This window comes from Larus michahellis, chromosome 5 (assembly GCF_964199755.1).
Source record: "Larus michahellis chromosome 5, bLarMic1.1, whole genome shotgun sequence".
In the NCBI taxonomy this organism is placed as follows: Eukaryota; Metazoa; Chordata; class Aves; order Charadriiformes; family Laridae; genus Larus; species Larus michahellis.
In genome coordinates this window covers 70,675,905-70,703,843 of record NC_133900.1, presented here as the reverse complement: position 1 = coordinate 70,703,843, position 27,939 = coordinate 70,675,905, and the positions used below count along the sequence as shown (strand labels likewise).

At 38.5% G+C, this 27,939-nt stretch overlaps 1 protein-coding gene across 1 annotated transcript; it reads left to right on the top strand.

Annotated features, from left to right (window-relative positions):
• Positions 1-269: 269 nt before the first annotated feature.
• Positions 270-27,748, top strand: TMEM156 (transmembrane protein 156). The gene is made up of 7 exons (XM_074587818.1): positions 270-399; positions 4,615-4,896; positions 6,330-6,590; positions 9,336-9,443; positions 12,593-12,694; positions 18,020-18,127; positions 26,400-27,748. The coding sequence occupies exons 1-7, from the start codon at positions 300-302 to the stop codon at positions 26,417-26,419; spliced, it is 981 nt and encodes a 326-aa protein (XP_074443919.1). The 5' UTR covers positions 270-299; the 3' UTR covers positions 26,420-27,748.
• The last annotated feature ends 191 nt before the right edge of the window (positions 27,749-27,939 follow it).

Genomic DNA, 27,939 nt, shown 5'->3' with positions numbered 1-27,939 from the left:
ATGTTCCTGAAACAGAACTACCCCAAATGAATAAAATAGCTTCTGTGCTGATTTTTCTCTTATTTTCATTGTGGTACATGAGTTTATCTTCAGCATATTCATTTGAATCATCCTCATCTATGCCGGTGTAAAAACAGAACATGGCTCTCTACAACTTAACGTAACGAGCAGTAAAAAGAAAAGTCATATTAGAAAAAGGAAATGAATAGACGTTGTTTTGCGTAAAGTCTGCACTAAGTTAAAAGCTAAACCAGGAAGGAAGTTACCACCACTATGCTAGGTGGGAGTGCTTCAGTGACATGTGCTTGCTTTTGAGAAAATCAAAAATCTTCAGATTAGTACTAGGAATAATTACCATGTTTATTTTATGTTTACCTGAATTTTTCAAAATCCATGAAGGTGAGTGATCAGCTTTTAAAATAGCCTTTTATTTATTCTGAAGTCTGATTGCAATTGAAAAGTGGCACGTGCTTGCCTAAAACTGATGGTTAGGATACTGTACTTCTTTGGACTTTGCAAAGCATGTAGATTTTTTTCGTTAGATTTTTAACCAACAGAGTTAATTACATGCGTTAATTTGAAAGGAGTTTGTCATTCATTTACGTACACTAAAAAATTTGTGGTAACTATTTCCATGTGACTACTTTTACTTTCTTCATCATGAAGAGAGTAGTTAAAGTATGTATGTTCTTTTATAGTAGGTACTCACATCTTACAAAATATTTTTTTTTAAGCTTCTATACTTAAATGCCTATAAAACCTTGTACAATTACTATCTGATATGATATGCTGTCTGTGAAAGGGATATGCAGTGGTAACTTGACAAAAATTAGAGCGGAATAGGTATAACAGGGTGAAGCAAATCTTTTAACATAAATCCCAAATACATTTTGGTGATCCTAAAGGCTGTATTTAGGATAATACTGGATTTAGGATAAATGCAAAATATATGTGTGCAAGTTATGCAGTCAGTGCTTTCTTAAAAACCCATAAATAAATTAATATTAAAATAAGTTTCATCACATCCATTCCTAAGGAAGCTTTTGAATAGATAAATGTTAAAATAAAAAGCATCCCTTTGACAAATGGTGTGTGTTTCCAGACATCATGAAATAAATTATTCATGAAGCATAATTTTCTGCAAAAAAATATATATCAAAGTATATGCAGGCTAGGTTACTTATATTGCATTTCTATTTTCATTAACCACAATGAATAAACATGACAGTAACTAGAATATAATTTATAGATTTTTTTTTTTAGTTTATAAACGAACAAACTTGGTAAGCTGTCATAAGTTTCGAATACTATAAAATTGATGAGTCAGCTTAAGATGTTGGAATAATTAATGTTTTACCTCCCTGCAGAAGTAATCAAAGTATTTGCTACCACAGACCATGCAAATAAACAATGGCATGACTATTACCAGAAGAAGACATTGACCTTACTGTCAAACATCAAAGAATAATTGCATTTTTCCATGGTAACTTTCCTAGATTGCTCTTACTGGAGATGCTTTATGCTGCAATAGCACGATCACTGCAATTCTGGTATTTACATACGATCTTAATCACAGCCTGCCTAAAATAACATTGTGAAGTATATAAGCAGAATACAGCGCAGAATTATATTTGGAAAATTAGAATCATTGTCACATTTTGCATGTTCTAAAAACTATATGACTATATAACAGGCTATATAACAATGTCCAAATTACATGAGAAAGTCAATATGTTGAACTACTTATTTTGAAAATTCCAAGGAATTTGGGTGTCTGGTTCATTGAAAACCTTCTGTTGGAAACTGGTTTTATTTCAGATTTTGTGTCAAACCTAAAATGTACAGAATTTGCTCTAGATGTTTCAAATTGCTGGTTACCCCATGAGTATTCACCACACAGAGTTGTTGTTGGAAATCTTTGCAGTGTGAAACATAGTCATCTTCCTCTGCCAGGGCTTCCTAAATGAGTGGTGGAGATCTCCTAATTCCACAGGCTTTTCTAAAATCATATTAACGTTGTGGGTACTTCAGGTTTTTAATATAACCTCTGAAATGGCAGACAAGCAAAGTATACAGATAGAAGGAAGTGAAACTTGGATGTTTTATCCCAGGGGAAGTTCCAGCATTTATTTTCATTCCAGAGAGGGAATAAAAATGGAAATTTCTCATTAAACAGAAATTTAGGGGGAAATCAATTTGCGAGAAAACAAGCCTTTAAAAATTTATCAAAAGAATAACAGTTTGGTGCGGCCAAAAGTGAAATGTTTCCTTTATATTTGTAAAGCAACCCGCTTGTTTGGTTACGAGTCATTGAACCTTTAAACTACATTGATTCAGCGCAGGAGGTTGTCATTTTTGAGTCTGATGCTCCCAATCCCAGTCCTCTCCTCTGGGTCCACGTACTTGATGGAGTGTATCTCCTTTTATCTATCAGTTGTGTACTCCCCAACTTGTACTGCAGGCCTTGTATCCCTGCCGTATTGTGTGACGGCTATCATTTCTGTAAGGAAGTGATGAAGAATGCGATTTTATATACTGCTGAATTGATTCAGAACAGAATACCACAGATCAAATGAAAAAAAAGTCAAGCCAATCCAAAATGAAATATTTATGATTTTCTTAAATGGGAAGCAAGTTTTTTACAAATTCAGATCTTCCCTGTGACTAATTTCATTTTAATGGAATTGGATTTTCTATGGAGAAACACCCTGTGTATATAGGCTTAATAAAGGAATTTCTTAATCACAGAACTTCCTAACCTTAAGCATGCGGGTAACAGATCTTTGAATATGAAGCAGTTTCCTAGAGATACTTTGCATGGTTTTATCTCTTAACTTTTCAGGCCTTGATTCTCTTAACTTTTCAGGCCATCTGCATTCAGATTTCACAAACCCCTTTCCACGTTCCTAGTGATGTTTACATTTGGGAGGGTGCATCCCAGTCCTGCGGAGACGGCTCTCTGTCTGCTGTCTAATGCACAGGGAAAGTCTAGTCTTTTTGCAGCCCTGCTTACAGTGTTCAATGATATATATCCCTCCCTAGGGATATATATCCCTCCCTTTCACCAAGGGGTATGGTAGGGAATTACCATTAGTTGACCTTGACATCTGGAGTGGTGGTTTTTGACAGGCTGCCCAGATGCATGCACACCTTGCTGTGAGAGCAGAGGAAGCATTCAATTTCTGCTCCTGGCTCATCTCCACAGAGAAGCTCTGCACAAAACGCCTCCTTCAGCTGGAAGAATTTGACCTCAAGAGCCTGCTCCACTCCAGGCTGCGTGGGTCAGATTGTAAGCGTTTCAGGGAAAACGCTCTGAGTTGCCTCAGGGAAAGATCAAGCCCTAAATTTTGTCTGACATTTTTCCTTTTTCTATTAAAATGAATTATTTTCTTACCTGCATGGGATGTATATTTTACATTTCAATTTATGGTGTTTTAAAAGGAGTTTATGACTCTCTGATGTAGTGTTAGTAAAGTGAAGGTAATTGACTTTGGTGTTGGATTTTGGATTTTATTTCTGTATCCTGCCTGAAATCCTTCACTGAAGCGTTTCTGAGGTCAGCCTGCTGCGACGCGAGCACAGGTGGCCTGTTGAAGCTGTCAGATTGCAGCTGAGCACTGGAGCAGTTAAAGGCTATATTTTTCTCTATATACATAAGGATTTGTGAACAGATTACTCCAATTACTTATAATGGGTGTTAGATGCAAAACTTCCCCTTCATAGAGATGCAAGGGTACTACTAAAATTGGAAAGTCAGCTACAAAACTATCGGTTAGTGCTGCATCAACTCCAGGAAGTGGTTATTTGTATTCGTAAATACATCTTTCATGTTGGGGTCCCAGAAGTTTTTTATTCTTTTTTTTTTTAATATATATTGAAAAAATACTTAAAAGTTAACTCAAGTGAAAATGTACAATTTGTACAATAAAGCCCTACTTTAATGTGGAAGACAGATAAAATAACACTCATTAATAATTACTTCTATGTGGTTTTTGCTGCTTGCCAGAACTGCATTCATGTACTCTAGCTACAGTAATTTGATACTGAAATTTGACTAAGAATACCAAAATCAATGGTCATAATTAGGATTCGTGTTTGTTGAATATAAGAGAACGTAAAGGGTGTGGTCAGAGGATTCAGCAGTGTTTCTGTTTATTTTCACTGTGTGGTTTTAATGTCATTGGAAAGAAAGTTTTTGTTCTGATTATAGCTATTTTGCAACATAATTGCACTGGTGCGTTGCAACTGCACAGTTCCAGGGCTAAGTTCCCCCTCCAGACATAAGTGTTTTCATCTTCTTTTCAAGTACAATCTAAATCGGAGCAGCTTTGAAACAGGAGTGTGACTAGATACCACCACAAATTCAAGTTAGTATTACAAGAGACTTCATACCATTCAGCAATAAAATCCAGCATCGAGGTTGTGGGAAGGCTCTGTGCTTGCTTTCTCTCACTTGTTGGTGCATTCAGTGTGCGGCCATAACCCTCAAGAAAGAAAGAGCATTTTATTGTAAGACGGGTAAAGGATCTGTTACGTGATGCTTCCATGCACGTATTTGTCCGTATGTCCTGTGAGACTGTCTTGCTAATATAGTACTCTTTTTTTCTTTCACAGCTAACACTGTACTTGTGTCATGCGTGGATACCTGTTCGTCTAATAACACCACTTTTCCACTTTGTACTTTTAACAATTCTTGCAAAAGATCAGTGCAACAAAGAAGAGAAAACTGGACTATTTTATTGAAGGCCGTTGTAAACCATTCCAATTTCCAAAATATTCCTTGTGTTTGCCAGTCCTTCAGGAAGGAACAACAGTCCCATACCAAAAACACAGAGTGTGAATCCAAGAGAGGTGTGAATGTTGATCATCAAGGATCACAGTCAGTAGCTAAAAAAAGTAAGTAGAGGAAGAGATATACTTAATTTTGAAGTAGTTAGTTACAACAAAAAAGACATGTTTTTATTTGGTAGTTAAAAGAAAATTATAATATGATTATAATATCTATGGTCTTAGCAAATCTGTGAACAATGTTTTTTTTAGTTTGTCTTTGCATTGCTAGAAAATGCGGGTTTTATGCCAGATTGTCAGTGGCTTTCATTCCTGGCTGTCAGTGAAAACACGTCAGTAGAAAAATGCTGATTTATTGTCTTTGAGGAACTTGTATAAAATTGTGTGTGTGGGGGTGCCATTATCTTCAGTGGGCTTTGTATTGGTCTGCAAGGAGGGTGCTGTGAGAAAAGAGTGCCTTATCCAGCAGCCACCTGGAGTATTTCTGTTGCAAATTTGACCTCTGCCATCTGGCTTTTATGAATGCTCTTATATCCCCATCTTTATTCTTTTATTCTTGCTAAGCTTTCTAGAATATTTCATTTATTTGTAGGGAGTTGTAGTTTCTGATCTGTAGTTGTGAAACTCTACATGTTGAGTAGATATTATATGATGATAAGTTGTGAGCAAGTATCTGAAGAACTACTTTGAAGACATAAAAGAAATAACCATTGTTGTGCTTATAGTCTATGATATCCACAAGTATGTAGTATCAGAAATGGCCAGAATGTTTCATAGAAGGCAGCACTGGCCCAGCAGTATGGCGAAGAGTTCAGCAACCTCCCCATCTTTTCAGATGTGCCATATACACTAGCAAAGTATCTGGAAGCTTTTGGGGAAGTGGATGCTTCTCAATTTTGCTTTCCTTCATCATCATCAACAGGGGCCAAGTCCTGAATATAAGAAATGCGTTTCTTTTCCAACGGCATCATTTTCTTGTTACAAAATAGCTGTCTTAACAAGTATGTAAAGTAACAAAACAACAAATACATGGCCAAACTCTGATTATACCTATACAACTCTACCACTTTTTACGGTGTCTTACCTATATTTCTTGTTGACATTGTGCAAGTCTCACAGCTTGTGTGGTTTGAAGTGAAACAAGGACCTTCTGCAACTGCTAGCAGACAGACTAGATGTACACTTCAAATCTCTATCATCATACAGCTTTTACTTTTATTTTTTTCATGGCCTTATTTTTGTCTCTGTTACCTTTGACAACAGACAGAAAGCAACGAAAAACTGAGAAGCTCAGAAGCTGGTAGTAAAGCAAAAAAGGGGCTATAATTTGCAGGGAAAATACACTTTGTATAGATAATCAATACTCTTCAGTTCTGTTCAGAATAATTTTACGTGGTATCCTTTTGTCCATTTTATCAGTGTTGATAATGTAAAAGCCTACTCTATGTTTTTGCAAATGAGACAGAGAACTTTATTGTTCTTTCTGAGAGTTGTCTCTTTGTCTACCACATATTATATTACAATTTTGTTTTAATTTTTAGTTCCAAAAGCAAAAGGCTCACTTGAAGTGAAAACAGAAGATGTTATTTATTTTTATAAATATTTTAATTTCACTATGGTTTCTGAGAAAGAAGAAGTAGAGCATAATACTTACTACCTGCTGGAAATCCACATCAACAATTCTATAGTCAGAAGAAGAAATACAGCCGAAGAATACCTAAATCATTCCTGTCTAGTGGCAATGATGGAAGACGAAAATGACTGTATAAATACTTCACTGCAGCTGAAGTCTCACGTGGAATGTAAGTTACCAAGGAGAGTCAGAATGAAAATCAAACCAGAAACAGTATCAGTCTTGCAAAAAATCTCCAGTAGGTAGTTCTCTGCTTTCAGCAACCATTTGGAAGTATTTAAGTATTTCACAAGAAGAGAACACAATTTTGATCATCCCTTAGAAAAATACCATCTTTAGTAGGCAACTGACAGTTTTTGTAGTCATTTAAAGCAGGTTTAGTTGTAGCTTTTTTTTTTTTTTTTTCCTAGAAGCAACACAGCAAAGTAAGTGTCTGTATATTTCTTTTCTTAGCGGTGACACAAATTGCATATATGACAAAACCTGGAATTACTTTTTTCCTCTCCCCTCCCTTATAATGGCATAACACTGTTGCCTTGGAGGTAAATAAAAAAATTCCTGTTAACTTCAGTGACAGAAGAACCAGCAGACAGGTTTGACTTTTCTTAATGTTGTACTGCAATATTCTACTATAGAGCCTTACTACAGTGCACTTAAAAGGGAAATATACAGCTGAACAAGGCTTAGTTCTCCCAGAGGACAGCCTGTCAGCTTTTAAAATTTCTCTTTGTGCTGCAGGAGTTTTTTGGCTGATTGCCTGACCCTGGTCAGGGCTTCCAGCCTGTCTATATGCAATGCTCACCACTGGGAATTGCTGAATTCTTATATTAATTTAGTTTTGTATGGCAAATGCATTTTATGCTGTACCTTTGCTGAAAAAAAGTGTGATTTTTGGAGTTGGCTAAACCTATGTTAAATAAGTCCAACTAAAATCCTAGAGAAGAGAGGGCAGCTTAGTTTATGTTAAATTAATAGGTCTAGCTATGAGAGGAGTATAGTTTGTAACTTGCCCTGCTAACTTGTGTGTTATGGTTTGAAGAACAATTTATTGTTGTTTAGATATTTGTTCTATCACCCGATGACCCCTCCTCACCTGGGAAGGGGAATGGGGAAAAAACAAGGAAACCCAAGGGTTGAAATATAAACAGATTTAATAGAATAAATAATTAACACTAATAATACTAAAGAATCAATGTTATTCTGATACCAGTACAAAATACACAAGGATTATACTCAGCCCATTCCATCAGCAGGAAGCTGTGCACTCCTGGCAGAGGACAGCAAATGTGGGACACTGTGAGTGCTGCGGCTTCGGGAGGAAGGGAAGGGCTCAGCGGTCCGGCGCTGGGGCAAGAAGTTCTCAGGATCGCAGCCATCAAGGGCGAGAGAGAACTCCCCAGCAAACTCTCTAATTTATATTGAATATGACGTTCATGGTTTGAAATAATCCTGTTGGCCAACTTGGGTCAAGTGTCCGGGTCTCGCTCCTCCTCATCCCTGCACCTGGCAAGGCTCGAAAACACTGAGACCTTGAAACCCACACACCATTGCTGGCTATAAAGTAAATACTTTCACAAATGCAGACACTAGAGTCTTCTAAAAATGCAGTTTCCCCAAGCATTAGAAGAGATCTTACTGAAAGAGAAATTAATCCTGTGTCGCTTAAATCAGGATGTTGTGTTAAAACTATGAGCTAACCACCTTTTGCTAATGGTGATTTATCTGGGAAGTAGTTATCTCAGATTAACGATAAAAAATAACAATGCATGGGTTTTTTTCTGTTTACTTTAAAACAAAGCTAGAGAAGTGCTCAGGGCTTTGACTAGGCAAGGTTGATACACAAGTCATTGCAAGTCACTGCAAGATGGGGTAGAGTCATAGTGCCTAAATGACTGTATAAAAGATATTTTTAGTTCTGAATTAGGAGGGATGAGCTGTGCTTACCTCAAAGAGCCATGGGGTTATTGGCAGCTACCTCCTGATTTCTCAATGGAGAAGGTACACAAGGGAAGTTGATGTAGGTCTAATTATACTATTCTAAGTCAAGGAAAGGAAAACAGTGGTTTGGCTGTAGTCTGTAATTTGATTTTATATGAGTCATAGTAACATAGCTGTTTTTTAAAATAGTTATTTGACAATGCTAAAGTATGCATTAACCTGCAGCTGCCAAAAAAGTTTGAAAGGTCTTTTGAATAACAGGGGAGAAAGTTCTCCACATCCTTTCTCTGTGATGTATAGTCCTGGCTTGTACTAGTTACTGAACTAAGTCCCCGCGGAATGTGGGTGCATTTCTGCAGCAGCTGTTGTCCGAAAGAGGAGCCTACCTCCTACACCCAGTCCCACGTTCATTCTCACCCAAGGCAGCTTTAGTTAAAACAACTCCCCTGAGGGGTCCTGTTAGTGGCATTTCCTCACTTTTTGGTAAGAAAATTTCTGTATGTGGAATCTTACCTTCACCTGTATATGAAGATGGACCAGGAGGTTGAGAATGCCAGTACAGGTCAGTGTTGGAAAGTGGACCAATTCCTTCTGTGCTCCATCCAAACAAAGAGGGGATATATATTACCCTTCTTCTATCTTAAATGTAAATGTTGATCTTCAAAGTATTTTTTTCCTGGCTGAGTTGCATATAACGGTTTATACAAATAGGAAAAGTTTTCATTCACTTAGCTACGTATAACTATTTCAGACATGGGGAGATGGATACAGGTGAAAATTAAGCTAAATTCTAGCTAGGAAACTTAATTTTAAAAAATAAAGAAGGCTGAAAGAAAAAGGTGTAATCTCCTATTTTGTTTTAAATTTTCATCTGTGGGCATAGGCATGATCCAAAAACCTACCAAGGCTGAATGTTCTGCTTTTCTCTCCCAGTGATTTCCTGCTTCATTTTATCTCTTCTACATTTTATGGACAGATCCAATGTGTATGACGAAGATCATTTGGCTCACTATGATTCCAGTAGTTTTTGTGTTTACTATTTCAATTGTCATCTACAAAATAGTCCAAGAAAATGAACAAAACTGTAAGTAACAAAAAGTTAATCTGCATGAATTTAAATTTCTTTGCAGTGAAAAAAGTATTAATTTACAATAACAAAGCTGCTGGTTATTAATGTGGTTCAGATACGAATATTTTAGTTGTAATATGGTAAAAGCTTCTTATAGAGGGACTGAAATACTCAGATGATTGATACTATCACCTCTCACCTCTGAATTGTGGATGCAAATCCAAGCTTGTTGATGGTGAATGAAATATGTTTTTTTCAATAGATGCTTGGTGGGTGACCTATGATCCTTAGTGATCTGAACTTGTGATTTCACACTGATTTCAGTAGGTAAAACTATTACAGTTGAACCTTGTTGAAGGTCTTAACCAGAGTTGCCAATGACCAATATAAGCAGATTGAAATACCCTTTCCTTCCTGAAGATGACTGATCTAGGTCATGGTCAAGAAAAAATACAGGATAGATATGAGGAGATACACACTCAGTTGTCTGTCCTAAAAACTGGTTATCTAAATTCAGCAGTGGTGTAATCCCATATGGGTCAAACAAGCTGCATCTCTTAACTCCCCAAGCTGAATTAAACCCATTAAGCTGTTATTTCAGCAAAGAAAATATTGCTGTGATTTCTGAATCAGTACTAGTGACTATTTCAAGCGATTAAAACTTTGCAATGAAAGAACTTGTCCTTAGTTCAGAGACTGAAACAATTGTTTCTACAGAATGCCTTTACCAGCCACGACAGGCTCTTCCTATGCAATTCACTTAGGATACAGGCTGAAATTGGGATTTACAGTACTACTTCTAGCAATACACAGTGAAGAAAGCAAGAATAAAAGTGTAGGAGTACCCTGAACTTGAGACTTTTGCGCAATCAAGATTAAGTCCTCTGCACAGAAACAATGCAGGAAATTGACCTCTTGTCAGCTGCGGGTCCTTGTTTTTCATCCCAAGTCAGAGGTAGGCACAGGGAGCACAGTCCCTTTCATCAGTGTGAAAAGAGTGTTACTTAACCTGTTACCTGAGATAATAGCTCTCAGATGCATTTCACAGCAATTTCCTGAGACTTTCTGCCTGTGTCAGCCCTGAGTGGACAGAATGCTTCAGGACAAGCAGCATTTAGTTGCTGTTACCGGGCAGATGTCCATTCCCCTTGTAGTCCAGAGCTGCTGAATGGAGACCTTGGTCACAGGGGTAATAAAAAAATGATAGGCCATATCCATTCCCCTGATCATCCTTACGGTATCCACAGGCAGTTTTGTAACGAAAGAGAATAGGAGTCTAGCTTTAATCATAACTAAACAGAAGGAAGAAGAGTGCTGGCGCACAAAATGTTTCTGTGATTTTTTTGCATAATATAAATGTTATTTGTATATTTTTAATGATTAAGCAAAATAGTTGCTTAAAATAGCAAATCTGTGCCTCCCCACCAAATGATTAGAGAAACTCCTTACGAGATTATCTTAGTTAAAAGACATGATCTTTTACTTATTGCTAGACCCACATTCTAAGACCTATTTTATGTATATAAAAATCCCACAAAGTGTAAATTAGGTCTTTATAAGTGGGCTATTAAATGCTCTAATTTAAAGGACTTCTATTTGTAATTTCAAAGCTACCTATAAATGTAATGAGTATGAATTTCTAAGGTTTGAGTCATAACATCCTATTTTTAATGCAGAACTGTTAGTAGTGATGATTAATGATTTACTGCCTTTATTCTTAACATCAGTTTTCTATTAGATGCAGGTTTTTCAGAACTGTCATGGACACAAGCAGGGAGGAAAAGATGCTCTTTTGAGGCTTCTAATTACTGATTGGCTTCTAGAATAAATTGTTGATAGAGGAATAGCATTTTTATTAGTTAAATTTACGATATATAGCATTATAAACAGCATCACTATGTTACTGGCAAAAATACAAGCACATAAAAATCCGATTCAAGGGTTCTGTTCCTTACATGTATATATTATGATGCCGACTTTAATTAAAAGTCTACATACTGCTTTTTTCAGTTCTGCCCAAAGAACACAGCAGAATATTTCTATGTGCCTAAAACAGCTGCTAAGAGTTTTTACAGTCATAATTCAGTTAGTAGTTTTTCTTTCAGTTTCTGAGCACTGCTGAAAGCTGTTAAGAAATATGGAATTATTCATTTCCTCGTGAGACCTTCTAAGACATTCCGCTAGGCAGACTTTGAGACTCTCTGAAACATTAATGAAGTTATTTCCATGAGTGCATAAAATAAAATATCCAAATAAACTTGGTGGAGATTACTACCAATCCATGACAAAGGAGCTAAATTAAAAATTAGTCCTTTTGCCTTTTCACTTCTACTCTGGTCTTACAACCACTTCCAGAGCTTCCTTTGACATTAGCTGTTACAGTACATGCCCAGGGCTTCAGCGCATTAGATCTCTGCTGGCTAGTCATAAAAAATTCATGACCTAAATAATGCTAATTTAATTAATTTCTTAAAGATGAAGTTTTCTAGTGTTCTCAAAAGAAAAAAATCAATTCTATTATGTAGAATTGGAGCAAGGCTGTCATCAGAAGCTGGCTGAGCCCTGAACTGCTGTCATTGTGGAACAGGGCTAACCATAACAGCTGCACAGTCAACTGCAGTAACCCCACCAAGAGCACAGTCTTGAGAGAGCAGCAGAAGGATGGACAGACTGAGGAGTTTATGAACTGGGTGCTGAGGAACAGTCAGAGGTGTTCAACCCAGCTCTGTCTTTCTCTCACTGGGTGGTGTAGAGCTTGCTCTCAAACTGAGCTTCCAAGGATGAACACCCCACACTTGCAAAGAGTCTGTCGGCTTCCTAGGATGCAAGTACACTCCATCCTTGCTATTCTACTGTCAGCAGTGTGAGTCTGAACCTGTACTGGAACATGTATTTCTTTGATAACCTTCCAAAATTTGTTCAAGGTACACAGAATAGAGGGGGGGAAGGAATAATTTAAACAGGGCAAACCTGAACGGAATTTCCAGAAAATTTCATTCAGGAAAATATAAAACATCTGGCCCTAGGTTTTCCACATCAACTTATTTCAAAACCTTCCTGTTTTTTCATGGAAGATGTTTAACAGTTTAAGAATAAGCTTTCTGTGTAATTATTGCCATATGTAATTCAATAGCTGAGGATAATGCATTTTTTTTTAAAAACAGATAGTAAACACAGAGTAGCAGCAGTTTCTACTGTTCTAAGAAGAAAGAGTTCTAGACATGCAAGAAGAACCATATCTTCTACTAAAATTCATCCTTTTCCTGGTAAGTAATATATAAGTAATATAAAAACCTAACAAATCTTGAGGCATGAGAAGGTCAAGAAAGACCTTTTAAGTCTTTCCTATCAGAGGGTGCTTCGGCTTTGTTTCAGAGTTACCTTGATTCTACACAAATTTGATCTGGCTTATGTTATGGAAACATTTTTATATCATAAATAAATAATTCCGATGATGACACTACAAGAAGACTTACGTATATCATGTGGGAATGCTTCTCCCAGTCTTCCAAACGTGTTGCATTTACGACTTTGGGTTTTTTACCTCCTTTTAATTTTTGATTGTGTTGTGTGCCACGTTTGAGGCTTGGCAGCTGAAAGCTTTGTGTGTGTATGAAAATGCATACAGACATGTACATACATGTATGCATTTATGACTCTTGACAAATCTGCCACCAAAGGATGGAATGGATGGCTGTAGCAGGACTCAAGGAGTGACTCTGCTGGCACTTTGTAACCCATTTCTAGAGAAAACTTCTCACAAAGTACAGTTTTCTAGTCTCAGGTAGGAAGAGAAGATGGTTTCTGAGAGTGTAGTATGTTTGGCACAGATAAATTAAATGGCATGGCTAAACACAAAGTTTTGGTTCCAGAAATTATGATTTGGTAACAAATCTCTGTGTGAGGGGAAATTAGCAGCTGTAGCTCTGAGTGTTACTGATATTGCTGGAAGAGTCACATGCTTTAATAAAATCCATGGATTCTGGTTTCACAAAGGGAGCTCTATCTTTAAAAAGATTAACATGGACATATAGAATAATAGCTCTGAATGGCAAACCAACCCCCCTCCAAAACAAGAATAACTACAAGGCCAGCAAATGAAAAAAACGGTTTTAAATTTGGCCGGGCTTGGATATCTCACTGTTTGTTTTTCCAGTTCTTTGGGAGTAAAAGGAGACTCAATAATTTCTCTCTACAACTCAGTAACTCATGGCATTTCAATTTTACCTAGGAAAGAGTGAATAGCTCCCTGTCTGTCTGAACTCTCCTGGGAGTACAATTTATGTTCCTCGCTTTTAAAGCACTATCTGCCTCTAAGATGTATTTATGAACTCATTATTTTCATCCCGCAGGAAAGGAATTATCTTTCTGACATCTTTTGTCTTGAGTAGCTTCACTAATACCATACCTGTTTTATCAGCGTGTTCACAGTGGCATTTTTAGTGTTGTATATCCAAAGGCATTTTTGGTGATGGAGTTTTATGGAAATTCAAATCTAGATTTTACTGAAGAGAACAGGAATCCTGTACTGGTTTATCATTCTTACTTTTATGTTCCTCCCACTTCAGTCTATCCATTTAAGACAGAAAGATGCTTAGTTGTATGAACTGCTGTGATGGGTTTTATTTTAATATGAAATTCCTTGATTTCACACACCATAATTCTAGTCAATCCAGTCAATTTCCTGATTTGTACCAATATAATTTAAAGTGAAATCAAGACCATATGAAAAGAGTTTATTTTTTCCACAGTTGCTAAGTTTAAGATTTGCTACTGTGATAATGGATTATAAATAGCTATAGATGACTTCTTCGACAGCCCTTGATAATATTTTCGCTATCATTACTGCATAGCTTGGAACCTTGAAACAAAACATTGAGATCCACTGAAGACAGTACAACCACCCTGGTAACACTGTAATGAGAATAAGTAACTATATATCTGAGAGGATGTGACATTATCTCATGTAGATGAAAAGATGTATAGGTATGACTAAAAGGTTATTCAAAGTTCAGAAAGGATAAGGGAAGAAAAAGAAGGAAGCCTGTATTTTGAGAACGAGAATGATTTCCTAGGTAGGCTCAGGAAATTACTATCTTAATATCACATGGTCCTAAGTTACAGCGTGGATGCTAGTTTTGTGAAACTGTTAGTGCATCTACGTCCGTGAATCATTACCGTTAAGTCTGGTTGCCAGAGGAAAGGAGGGAAAATGCATAGTATGTTCTCTAGAGTAGGATTAAAATTACGTTCTTCCAAATCATGGTACAACAAAAGATAAAACACATATAGTGAGGACAGGGGAGCTTTAAAACATTCTGGTCATAAATGTTGACTAAATGTTGTGTATGCTGTTAAGCCAAAAAAGCATGCACTAGAGCGTGGGCTGTACAGAGTGTGTTTTCTAGACTTTGGATCTGTTTCTGCCATTGCATTTATGTGAAACAGTCCCTTGAATGGTATGAGTTGACAAAACACAGTTGCCTTTAAATGCAGAGGCAAGAAAAGGGAAAGAGTATAGGGTGCTTTAGTGCAAGAAGGAAGTATACTTTCAGTGGCTGATCAGTATTTCCAGACGCAGAACATTTTCGTATCAAATAGGACTTGATAGGAGTAGCACCATGGACAATAATCCATAAAAGAAAAGTGAATTCCTTGCTTTGTGACAAAGGGATTCTCATGACATAGAATGACAGAGAATCTTAGGAGAGATTCCCATCTAAGAGACTTTTATTGCAAGAATTTCTTTGAGGAGCTTTCTCAAAATGAAGAGGCAGTAGAAGAGGTTTTGGAACAACCTAATGAATTAATAATAGCAATTAGAAGGACTAGATAGTATTCCCCACAGTGTTTTAAAAGAACTGAGACAGAAACTGCTAAACTGTCATGCACAGCTTACTGCTTAAATCAGCCTCAGCTCCAGAGGAAGGGAAGGCAGCTATACTTACCCTGCTCTTACACCTTTCCCTTAGCCTACTTTCCCTAAACCCCTTTAGTACCTTTTCCCCTGCTAGCAACCGATGAAGTATAGTTATTCTCACATGGCTGTATCCTAAAAAAAATTAAGCCTGGGGACATGGCACAGAATATTACTTGTTGCGAGCAGGCCACTGTGTGTGAACTATAAACTACACTATTAAAAAAAACCCAAAAACAAACCCAAAACTTTGCACAGGAAACATATTGCATAAATCAGGGCGTTTAATACTTATACTGAATCTGCCTAGCAGGGTCTTTTCATACTGGAATTTTCATTAATATAATTATATGTGTATAGTTATTATATATATAAGTGTGAATTAATATTACTAGAAGTTTACCACTATAAACTACTAGTTAGACCTTCTTTTCCTAGTGTAAGAGTGACATCCCTTTTTAATTTTTTTCCTATTTTGAAAGCAGCATAAGGTCTATTGGAAAAGAGGCCCGTTCCCATTCCTATGGTAGAGTGGAGCCATGCAGGCAGAAATCATATTATTAATATGATTGTGTTATTACTCTACAGTCTATGTGGACAACCCTAGTTCAAGTATAATGCCTTGTTCTTCCTTGCTCAAATGGTATGCTTCTCTCATTTTCAGCGATACTCTGTTGGCTCACAGAGTCACAATTTGGTTCATTACATTTTAGGATACAAATACAGGATTCCTTGACTCACTTGTCTGGCTCACAGTGATGCAAAGTTAATTCTGATGGATGGTAGTTTTATAACTCATCCTGAAAGAAGGACATCACAGGATCACGGTGACAAACAGGACTCAGAGAATAAAACCTCCGGGTTTCTGGCCTGCAGTTGTTTTCTGGACTGTTGGGGCTTTGTGACATCCATAGCATTCGATATAGGTGGGCTTGACAGCTGTAATTTGCACATAAGAAACAACAAGACAAATTTCCTCTCAGTCATTTGAATTCCTGTATTGTTTGCTCTGCTATCCTATTAAAATATTGGTTCCTCTCCTACAAGATTAGAGGAAACAGGCGAAATTCTGCCAGGTTGAAAATAGAAGCAAACACTGGCTCCGTAGTGTCAGAGCTGGCATCCCAGTGAATTCAGACTCACTCCTCCTTGTATTCTGCAATATGTTTTCTTTTCAGCAGAGAGGACAGGCAGGATGCATCTTCTACAGCGTCAAATAGATGCAAAGCCAAGAAAGGAGAAATTTGTTTAATCTTGGCCAAGTGAAGCATCACCTGTTTGATTTTGATCCTTCTTAGTCAGCTCTTGAAATAGCTGAATAGTTGACTTTTCCTCTGCAACTTAGATTAATAATCCTGGGAAAAAGCAAAGGTTGTCACAGTATTCAATATTTAACACAGACATTCATGGTTTTGAGACACAACATTTCCAGAGAAAAATGTGAAGCCTTATTACCACTGTGGGTCTTTTTTGTTTGTTTTTCAGATAGGAGGGTAAAATCTATAGGATGCACGTAGTTTTAGGGAGCTTTTTATAGCCCCTGTATGTTTTCAGTAGAGCACTGATGCACAAGGGGCCATTTCTCTGCTCCGTTTGCGTGTGTGCAGAACAGGGTTACACACAGGCTCTGAAGGGATAATCAGCCTGCATTCCCATTCTCTCCAGGTTTGTCCTGAGGCTGAAACAAGATCAATTGCTATTTTTAAAACTACCCCAGTTTTATTTTAACTTTGCTTTTCATATTCAGTTGCTTAATTACCAAGGTTGAAACTCCACTTTTTAATTGAATATTTAAAGCAAGAAGCCCAAATGGTATAGTAAGTGGAGAAGGGATGTAGTTACGTATAAGTGATACGGTTCATCCTCTTGTTATCCACTCAGTAGAAAACCCATTTGTGGACTCACAGAAGTTATGGATGGTCAGGAACAGGATGGACCTGGAGTTCAGATGCTATTTGTGTTCTGTGGTAGTTCTTTGAAAAATGCGTTATATCAACAACTCTGACTTCATTAGCCTGACAGTGCTATTGCTGCATTTCTTTATCTGTATCCCAGAAAGATTATCATATCAGTATCTGTGTTGCCAGTGTGTTAAAGGCATCACCACACCTTTCCCTGCTTCTGAAGTGTCGCTGTCATCTTCGTTAACAACTGGATGATACCCAGTAGCTCTCCTTGTGTTTATGACAAGTTAGCTGAGGCCATGTCACACACATGGCAATCTGCACTGCTCCTCTGTGAAAATGAGCCAGAAAGTTTGCACCCTAAATTTCAGTTGTTTCTGCTTAACTGGCCAGCTGTAGGTTTTTGAAATTTAGGAGTCTCTTAGTTAACCCCAAATTTGCATGCTTTTGTATTTTCTCTGCTAGCAAAATTTCCAAGAGCAGCATAGTTGCCTACCTTCAAGCTGCTTCCCAGGGAGACTTAGGATCAGCAGGTCGTAGTCCCGCTAGTATCAAGAGGAAGCTAAATACGAAACATGGTTAGTTCTTTCAGGAGTTCCTGACATGTATCTGCATCTCTGGGCACTGAAATCCCACTGAAAAACTGGCTGTCCACCTCTGCCTTGTGTTCAGATAGGTCTGTTATTTTCAGACTTGCAGATTCAATGTTTAACACTCTGCAGATTTATTTGCTGTTTAATAATATGGATAAAAATGATTTTAACTTTCAGTAGAGGAAACCGGCAAACAACAGATTCCACTTACTGCACAGACCACAAAGATACTGCCCGTAATTCCTGAACATGAGCATTGTCATGTGGGTGCATCCACTGTAGATGGTAAGTAATTATCTTATAACTCTGATTATTCTGTTTTGCTGCATATTTTTAGAATTAACAGAATGCAATATCTGCTCAAAATAAATGACTGCTTCTTTTAGCCAAATATGTGAGATGACAAACTGGAAAATGTCTTTTGTGAGAAGTAGGTGGCAGGGAAAAAAAATCATTTTTCCTTCTGCTACTGAGAGTCATCTATAAATTAATGTGTTAGCCTTTTAAACCCTGTATGTCCCTGAAGGCCCCCGTGCAAAGTCTGACACTATTTTTCTGGTGTAGAATATTGTATCCCAGACTTCAGCATTATTCTGTCATTTGTTTCTGACACGGGAAGAGGAAAGAAGCAATTTGCAAGTGATCTCTGAAGAGAATCAACTGTTTGAAATGATCGAATTCCCCAAACAAAAGAAATCGACTGCTCTGTCATTATTACACCAGTCAGAAGGAGTGACAGGAAGCTGATTTCAGCTTGTAACTAAAACTAGTATCCCCTTTCTAACTTTCTGCAGCCCTTGTACACCAGTAAATTGTTTCAGGAAGCCCAGATGTAAGGAAACAAGTCTGAAAAGAAATGTGCAGTAAAGAGGTACCTCTTCCTGGCAATACTCGTAGTGCCTAGAAACAGAACAGATGCTACTCGAATAAATAATACAGACTAATACATCAATTGCATAGACAACATTATGGCTACTCGCAAGATTATATTACTGTTTATGGTGAATTTTTTAGGTTAAAAGCTTAATAAGGTCCTTATTTACATCTGTTTAAATTGGATGGAGCTTTATTGAAAACTCAGTATCATGTCCTGCTATCTTTTTAATGTGTTAAAAAAATTGATGTACTGAAGAGCGGTTTGATTTTTGTGCTTCATGTGGAACCATAAACGATGAAGTTGTATGTTGAGAGCAGAGCTAAAGAAGAAATTTTGAACAGCTTTGCTGACAAAAGTTGAGGTACTGCCATAATAAATTAATAATTGAGCTAGATTATTGTTTGGCTTTTGAGAGGGACTAGCTGAGTTACAGGACAGCGTATTATAGTAATTAAAAATACTGACCACTTTTTAAGTGATCCCCATCCATAGGTCTTATGAGGACTTACAAAGATGAAAAGTTGTCATTATTACTGTTCTAAAATGAGAGTATCAAGAGGCAGAGAAAGATAACATGACTTGTGAAGTCTGTGACAGAGATGAGAGGAGTTCTCAGAACATGTGAGTTCAGCTGTTTGCCATCACGAGCTTTTCCTGAGTGAGCAGGCCCTTTCCCAGAGCCACATCAGCCCTTCCGTAGGGCAGGTTCTTCCTTTCTTCAGGGACTTCTCCAACCACTTTAGTACTAGACCATTTCTTTGTCTGATGCCTGCCTACTGTCTCTCATGTAAAGCTTTATCTTCCCATAGCCCTGTCTGCCACCCACCTGCCCACCTTGTTTCCCTTGAGAGCATTTACTCTCAGGTTAAAAATAAGACATTTTTAAGGTTTTTATAGGATGCGTTGCAAAGGGGGTGCTCACTAGTATTCAGTGCCTTCATTTATACAGTATTATGGCTGCTCAGTAGCACATTTTGTCCTTACGGGATGTTTGGTTCACCAAAACACATATTTTCGAAGCCGGGAAAAAAAGTTATGGCTCATTCCTGTGGAAATTTCACTTTTGTGTTCCTAGAAGTGGGAGTAACCGTTGGGATTGACCTGCTAGCACTCCTTTTGCTTTCGTTATCTTAAGTGTTATGTATTAAAGAATAGAAAGAAGAGATGGAACAACTTTGCAGATCTTTGATTGCTCTGTGGGGCAATATATGAGATCCAGGATACTTTGGGATGAAGTTATCCCTTTCCTTAATCTCTGGGTCAGTGACTGAAAGAAAAAGATTAGGTATCTTGAGAAACCCCAAATACCTTGTTGCAGTGCTGCGCTGTACAGAAGCAGCCTTGTTGTCCTGGTTGTAATGCAGTCTTCCTGTGAGAAGGACTGCTGGCAGTGAGGTGAAAGCGGGATGCGATATGTGGAATTAATGCCGAATACATGAAATTGTAATGTCACATGACATTGTGTTGAAAAATTATTAAAGGGTGTGGATGGAGAAGCAAGAACTTCGATCTAGATCTCACCTTTCATCACATCAGGTTTTGAGTAACATTTCTCAAAGGAATACTGTCGCAAAGCTAAATACTCTGTGAAAATAGTAAAAGCACTTTCTGCTTTAGTTTTGCTTCACTTCCTGCAAAGCAGCTCTTTCCCCTTCATCTGATAAGGTCAGATTCAACTCATTACTGCTTGTGTTTGTGCGTGTCTCAGTGGCTAACGACACTGCAGTTACAGGAAAGCTTGCTAGCTAGAAGCCCCTTTGGTTACTTAGGCTGTGGAAGGAGACTGCGGTCTACTTCTCTCATGAGTGCGTGGGCTGTCTCTGCAAAGTCTCTAGACTGCTCCTACAGACCAGTTTGTTCGACAGGGAGGAACTGGCTGCGTTAGAAGTGCTGCACATGAACAGCTGAGCACTGAGACTGAAAAACGCCAAGATGATTAAATTCCCAGAACTGACAAAGACAGTTATAGACTCCATCAACTTGATAAAACCTTTTTTTTCTCCAAGAAGGACGTGGGGTGGAGGTAAGAAGTGTGTGCCAGGAGCTTCTTGATCAAAAAGCAACGTCTTTGTATCACACTACCTGTTGCTCCCCTGAAGCACATGCGTTTCAGACCACTGATACAAGACTCAAACAAGGAAGGGTTCTAGCCTGAGCTAGAACGGAGACAGCTCCTCTGGGGAAAGTGCTTGCCCCTGCCCTTCTCTGCTTCAAATCTGGCTTCAGTCCTGTTGGCAAGAGCTACATCGATGCCTGCCCTGGGTCAAACAGGCAAGATGGGAATGGGCAAACCACTTCTGAGTTATGCTTTTCATGGTTTCCAACTAGCCGAAGCTGCGCTCAGAAAAAGCATTAACCACAGCATGGAGTGTTTGAATTCTGTGCAAGGAGCTACACAGTAGGTGTGGTAGGTGTAACAGCAGCTGTAAGCAGGAGGGAATGGAAAGGCAAGGTTCACTCTTACCACCATCGTTATTGCTACTGAGCTGCAGAACCTGCTGATGGCCTCAGCAGTGGCCCTTAACCCAGCACATTGAAAGCTGAAAGGCTCAACAACATAGTTTTTAGCCACAGGAATTTAGTAAGTTAAAATCCAGATCGGACACAAGAGTAAAGTATAAGGCATATTATTTGCTCCTTGTTTCAATCTGCGTCAGGGAAGTATTTGTCTTGCTAATAGATGGAGAGAGATCAATATTCAGTGACACATTGCTACGTTCTGATGAATTTTTCTTTTTATGTCAGAAAAAGACATGTTTCTTTTTATGTTTTTTTAAATGTTTTTTTAATGTCTCTAAGACCATACTGTTGATCATAGAATGTAAGTCTATTGATAAACATATCACTGCACACATGGCCACCCACATGTGCGTGGTCATGTTTATGACTATACTTATATCCCGTGTGTGTTTATATTGATAGATCAATTTGTGTGTGCGTGCACAGAGATGCGTGCACGTGCTCCGTACTTGCTGTTCATTGCTTACTGTCACACTGACAGCTAACTCAGATAATAAAAAAATGTACCAACTTCTGCACTCCTACCTTTGCCAAAGGGGAATCTTTTCAGCACAGGTCACTTAATGTCTCTCTGTATTTTCACGGTAACTGTTATTATTACATTTGAGTGCTGAAGTTCAGAATAATCCTCTCTTTCTGCCATCTTTGATTAAACCACCATATTAGCAACTGCCCTGGAAAAAATGAATGAGCCAAGTCTCTCAAGTGCTTTAAGACAGTCTTTTCTCTACATATGACAGCTGTAGATGTGTTTCCTTAGTGCCGTCAGAAGGGGACGTTAATTACTATAAATTTCAAGGCTGCTGTTTATTTAGATAGGAAGCAAGAACATTTTATTCAGGGCAAATATTTGCATTTGGAGGCAATGCTGTTCAGGGGACAGCACGCTAGAATAAGGCTCTGGAGACCCAACATTTTCTGTCTCTGCGGATGATACCTCATTACTGATTTTCACTGTGGTAATAAGTGTTTATCCTCAGCTAAAACAGAGACTGTGTAGTGCTTTTAACTTACAAAGCACTACTTGCATCAACTGGTACTTTTAACTTTAAAAGCACTACTTGGCATCAACTATTATTTTTAGCAGCTCTCAAATGCTGTAAATGCTGTGGGATGTGTATCTGGGTCTGCTTTCTTTTTTTTTTTTTTTAAGTGAATACTCTCCTCTGTGACAGATGAAAAGACAGGAACAAGAAGCTGGACTGATAGCAAAAAATCTGAGAATCATAGAATCATAGAGTGGGTTGGGTTGGAAGGGACCTTTGAAGGTCACCTAGTCCAACCCCCCTGCAGTAAGCAGGGGCATCTTTAACTAGGTAGAAGTATCTTTAACTAGAGTGCAGACCAGAAGGATAAATACTGAATTTATGTATTGAAGCAAGGCTACTAGCTCCCTTTACTTAATGCAGCCTGTGAAACCATAAGAGGACTAACATTTCTGAACGTACTTGATTCAATGGCCGTTCTCTAAAAACGATGGGGGCAAAGAATTATTAGAGTAAGAAATAAAAGTGGGCAAATAGAAGCCAAATCACCATGCCCATTAAAACACCTGTATATACAGTGAAAGCCTATCTGAAGGTATTAGAGCATTCAGTAAGATGATTTTCCTGATGGTTATCCCTGAAATCATTGTTATGTAGGGAAGGTTTTAGCTAAACTTGCCCTGGAGGCTTAAGAAAGCCTGTCCCAAGGAGTGACTTCTCCTCTCTGCGTCTATGTCCTGCCCTTGTGGCAGTCTGTCTTTCCCCAGTGGTGAGGCCACAGGGAGCGTGGGCAGGCTGGCTGTGCAGGTCTCGCTGGCCTCTTCCATACCAAAGCTACATTTCAGTCTTGCAGTGGTCAGGGCAGAATAAAAATCCCACGTGTATAACATGAAGAGTAATTGTGAGCCCTCTCCTGCAGCACTTCTGTCCCCTGCCTGTTTAAGGGGAGGCAACGCTCTATTCTCTGAATCAGAAGGAAATCAGAAGGATTTCATGAATGGCTAGGGACAGAAGAGTGTTCTCTCTTATTTGGGGAAATTAGAGATGGATACAGACCTGATAGTTGCTGGATGAAGTGCTGCCATTTTATGAGGAAAGAAAGAAGGAAAACTCAGTGTCTTAAAGCCAACTGTTGTGGACTTATTTTTGTTTCTTTTTTCTTTTTTTTTTTTTTTTGGTGTGAAAAGTGTCCAGTGGCATGGTCTGAGCTGTTGTTAATCAAATTCACACAAACTGGTCACTGTTACCCCCCAACTATTTACAGCATCAATCTCTTTGACAGTCAATGCCCCGAGGACAAGATGAAACAATCTTAGTGTCCTGCCTCCCTTTAATTCTCTTAATAAAACCGGTGGAGGTGTCAAAGGCTGCATAAAAGCTAATGGAAGTTCCACATCAGCAATTGCCAGTGATTTTTAGCACACTGCCTTCTGCCATCAGCACTTCCATCTCTCTTTGCAAAGAGCTTTGAGATCCTTGAACACGTAAGGTGCTTCACGTCTCTATTTATTTCTGAGTGACAGCGTAGCTGCATAGTTAGGTAAGACAAGTTGGTTTCCCAGTGAATGTAGAATTTAAAGCGCAATCTTACTTTCAGGTGAAATGGATTATAAAACTGGAACATAAGGTAGATGACAGGTAACTGACAGGGTGGATGCACAGGGGAAGGGTGTGTATGGCTAAAAAGGTGAAAACCTCTTCCACAGAAATTGTAAAATAGAAGTTGATGGGTCCCTTTCCTGTCTTAAAATCTAAAAGCACATGGACACAAAACCTGCCATGGGGGGTGGCTGGCACAAGAGATCAGTAAGTAACTAAGTGTATGAGAGGCTGATTCCTATCCAGCTACATTCGGAGTATCATCACTGCTGTCATTTTCTAAGGATGCCCTCCCCTGATAATTTAGAAATTTAATTTTGCAGAGTCCAGTCTAATACCAGGAAAATTCAATGCAGGTCCACCCAAGGTATTACCTGGGCTTTGGCTCAGGCCCCTGCTGCCTTCCTGAAGAGGTCTTTAAATGCAGAACTTCGCATTGCAGAACTTAGTAGCACAAACAGAAAGGGCAACTAAAAATATTCTTTGCCTGCTTTTCCTTATGTGATTGTGGCTCTACAAAAATGTTTTCATATTTAAAAGAATCTCTCTCTCATCTGTCTTTGAGCAAGACGCCCACACAAACAACAGAAGATACAAATTATGCAGGGAAAACAGTGAAACCTATAGTTCAAAACATTCTAGCAAAGGCACATACCAAGCGTACTCAGCAGCCAGAGGAAGATTACAGTTAAGCTGTTTTTATAAATCATGCATGTATTTGTAAAGAAGAGTAGGTGTGATTTTCAATTGCTGTGATCCTTCCAATGATCCTTTTGACACCGCTTCTGAAAAGCATCATTTCAGTGCTCAGAAGCGATAGCTTGTGCTGTGCTCAAAGTCATCATGAAACTGGGTGTGGTGCTGCTGAAGGCACAAGTTTGTACTAGTGCTGCCATACTGGGTTTGCCAGTTGGCCATTTTTGTAAGACATCGTTTTTTATGCTTTCATGACTTCCTGTTGATAACTATGAAAAAAGGTTTATGCCCACATGCAGCTTTAAATTGTTTTCAGGACTGTATGCAATCACTCAAGCACATGTTTATTTTTTAAATATCATGAAAGATAAGTCCTCCTCTGTTTCTGCTTCCATAATAGATTGAAGTCTTAATCATACATTAAGATGAAAACTCCTCTCAGTACGAAAGTGCTCGCAGAATCAGATTGCTGAGCACATTCCAGGGTACTTGGCACAATTATTGCTCTCTGCATAAAATGCATGCCAGGATGTGTTTCTCTCCAAAACAGACACCAGAGGTTTTTGAAGGGAAGCACTCCTGCTTGCTGGCAGAACTGGACTGTAATGGGCACTGTGCGGGCTGTTTAAACCCCTTGTTCCATTAGCCGGCATCAATTTTTGATGCATTGTATCCTGCCTACACTTGTCATTTTCTAGCTCACTTCAGCAGCTGCTGCCTCCAGTGTGATTTTGCAGCCAAGGAACACTTCTTATCCCAGATCTTATGATGTACAGGGAAAGGGAGACAGATGTTGTTATTGGGCCTGCAGCTACATGAACTATCAGAATGGGTGACAAGCTACATTTGCTTTTTCACTCTGTGTGAGAGTAAGAAGTACAGAAACCCTGTGCTTTCCGCCCCCCGCCCCAGCATTGTATAGTTCCCTAAAAACTAAGATGACCCTGATTAGGATCTGGGCACTTTCATATTTCAAGGTTCCTCATCATGTGCTACTCTGGGAGCTGCAGTCCAAATTTCAGAAGTCTCACTGATGATTGCTGAGGACGCTTTTTCACTTAGGAAGCTGCTCTTATTTAATTATTTCCAAGTTTGTCCTACTGTATACAAGTATAGTACAGGAAGTATAGTTGGGCACAATTCTTCTGTTCAGCTGATGGTTTGGACTGGTCTATTTTTATTTTTTTCCATTAGAATAATTTAGTTTATTTTGGCTCAGCTGCAGTAAGACCTTGTTAATACCCCAAATCTACTTCTGAACACTCTGCTGCAGGAGGAGTAGTTCATGAAGAGCTGCCCAGGAGCTGACACAGAGCAAGAGATTCTGGAGTGGAGGCAGATCTCACACAAAACTCTCCTCCCCTCATCTATCAGCCAGGAGGGAAGAAGAGAGTGAAGCCTGCTCAGTTATTTGAAGGAAAGAGATCGATCACCACCTACCTTTAAAAGACAGTTCCAGGCTGAACCCTGTGTAGGTGGAGACACTCTGCAGAAACCCATTTTGAGACACTTGACCGGAGCACCTCAGCCAGGTGGATGTGGTGAATCCTCTCTAGGGCAGCCTCTGGCTCTGCCTGCACTTAGGTTGCCAATCTTCCCTGGAAGTGACTAAGGTCCAGTGCTTCTCACTTGGGTTCCTGTGTCACAGTCATGTGGGGCAGGTGCCTAAACCACCATCCTGCTGGCAGGTACCATTCTGAGGTCTTTTGCTCCAATCTGATGTATATCTTCTATTTTGTCTGCCTCTTAGTTACAATGTTGGTTTTGTTTGCAATAAAAAGGAGAATTGATCACTGTGAAAGTCAAAAGAAGACGTTTAAGATAAATTAGGAAAGACTGCTGTTTAACCTCCTCTTTTTTCTGATCTTGTTTTCTTTAGTTTCAGATGTTGCCATATGACGTATGATATCTATTGGGTGAAACAAGACACATCCTACAGCACAGAAGAACGCATCTCCATTTCTGGTTTGGGGAGCTGTGTTACCTGTCTTTTCATGAGAATACCAACTATGCGTTTGAGTGGAGAAGCTCCCTTTATCTGTCATCAGAATTATTTGGTATTAAGGAAATAAGAATGATGGACAGGCACGTAGAATCAACTTCAGTAGGATAGTATAGATTTTGTATCTATTTTCAGTTCATTCAGGATTTATACTTAATCATATGGATGTAAGATAATCCTTGCAATAATTTCATTTTCTATCTGAGAAGACATTTATTTTGTATTCTCCATAGGATAAGAAAGTCTGTTTAAAGATACAAACGATCCTCTACTTTCATGAGATGAGCACATTTTTCAGCCTATGTAATGCTGTAGGTGACTAAGATGCTTAAAAGATACAATTTCTGGCTGTTGAGGAAGGTGGATGAAGAATCATAGCAGGAGAGAATTCTGCAGTACATTTTGATTTCTGCAGTAAACCACGAAGACCTTCATAAATTCTGCAACATATTAGTGGATAAAGAAAAAACTGTGGAAAAACAGTAATTTGGCTTCAAACCACGAAATCATTATTGGTTTTTAATACCTCATTAAGGCACCAAATGGGTTTCGTACTTTTTGATAAATTGCATTTCTATCTTTTATGCTAGCTTACGCCATTAGTATTCAGACTCATTATCTCCTGGAACTTTTCCTTACTTCGCATTTATTACTGCTCCTCTGAGTGTAATGGAGCTGTTTGGGCTGAGTGGGGTCCCAAGCTCGTTCGGTGCTAACACGTTATTTGTGGGCACAACTTAACCATCAATTACTAGGCAGAGACAGAAAATGCAGAGCCAGGACTTCAGACTCCCTTGTGCTAAATCCATCAGGATGAACAGATTGTAAACTGCCCATTGCAAATACGACATGCAGCAATTTAGCATCATGTTAATACTTCATAACCTCCATCCCTTACATTTATATAGCTTTTCCCTCCTGAAGCTTTCCGAAATTGCTTCTCCAGTCATTATACTGCACCAAGCAGTTCAGATTTAATAGGAATAGTTGTGAAATTAGCCTCTGAATGATTTGAGGCCATATGGAGTTTTTTATATTTAGTTGGGTAAGTCTGAAGCATTTGTTTCTATTGTTTGTTACCATCTTATTAAAAAAATCAGAGAAAAATACTGACTTTCTTGATTTGCGGGCTTTTGAGGCTTTATTGCTTATCTGTGGTAATAACTTGAAGCTTTTCAAGAATGGATTTTTTAATAATGTCTATAAAATAAACCTCTGACAATTTGTTTCTGGTTGGGTTTTTCTCTTCTTACTATAAACCAGCAACATACAGATGAAGAGACATACCTGTCTCAAATCACTGCAGAATTTCTAAGGCCATTTTAGTCAGTGTTTAAATGCTTCAAATGATGGCACTATCTATCACTCATCCCCTTCAGTAATCCAGAGACCATGTTGATAGGGGCAGCCCTGCTCC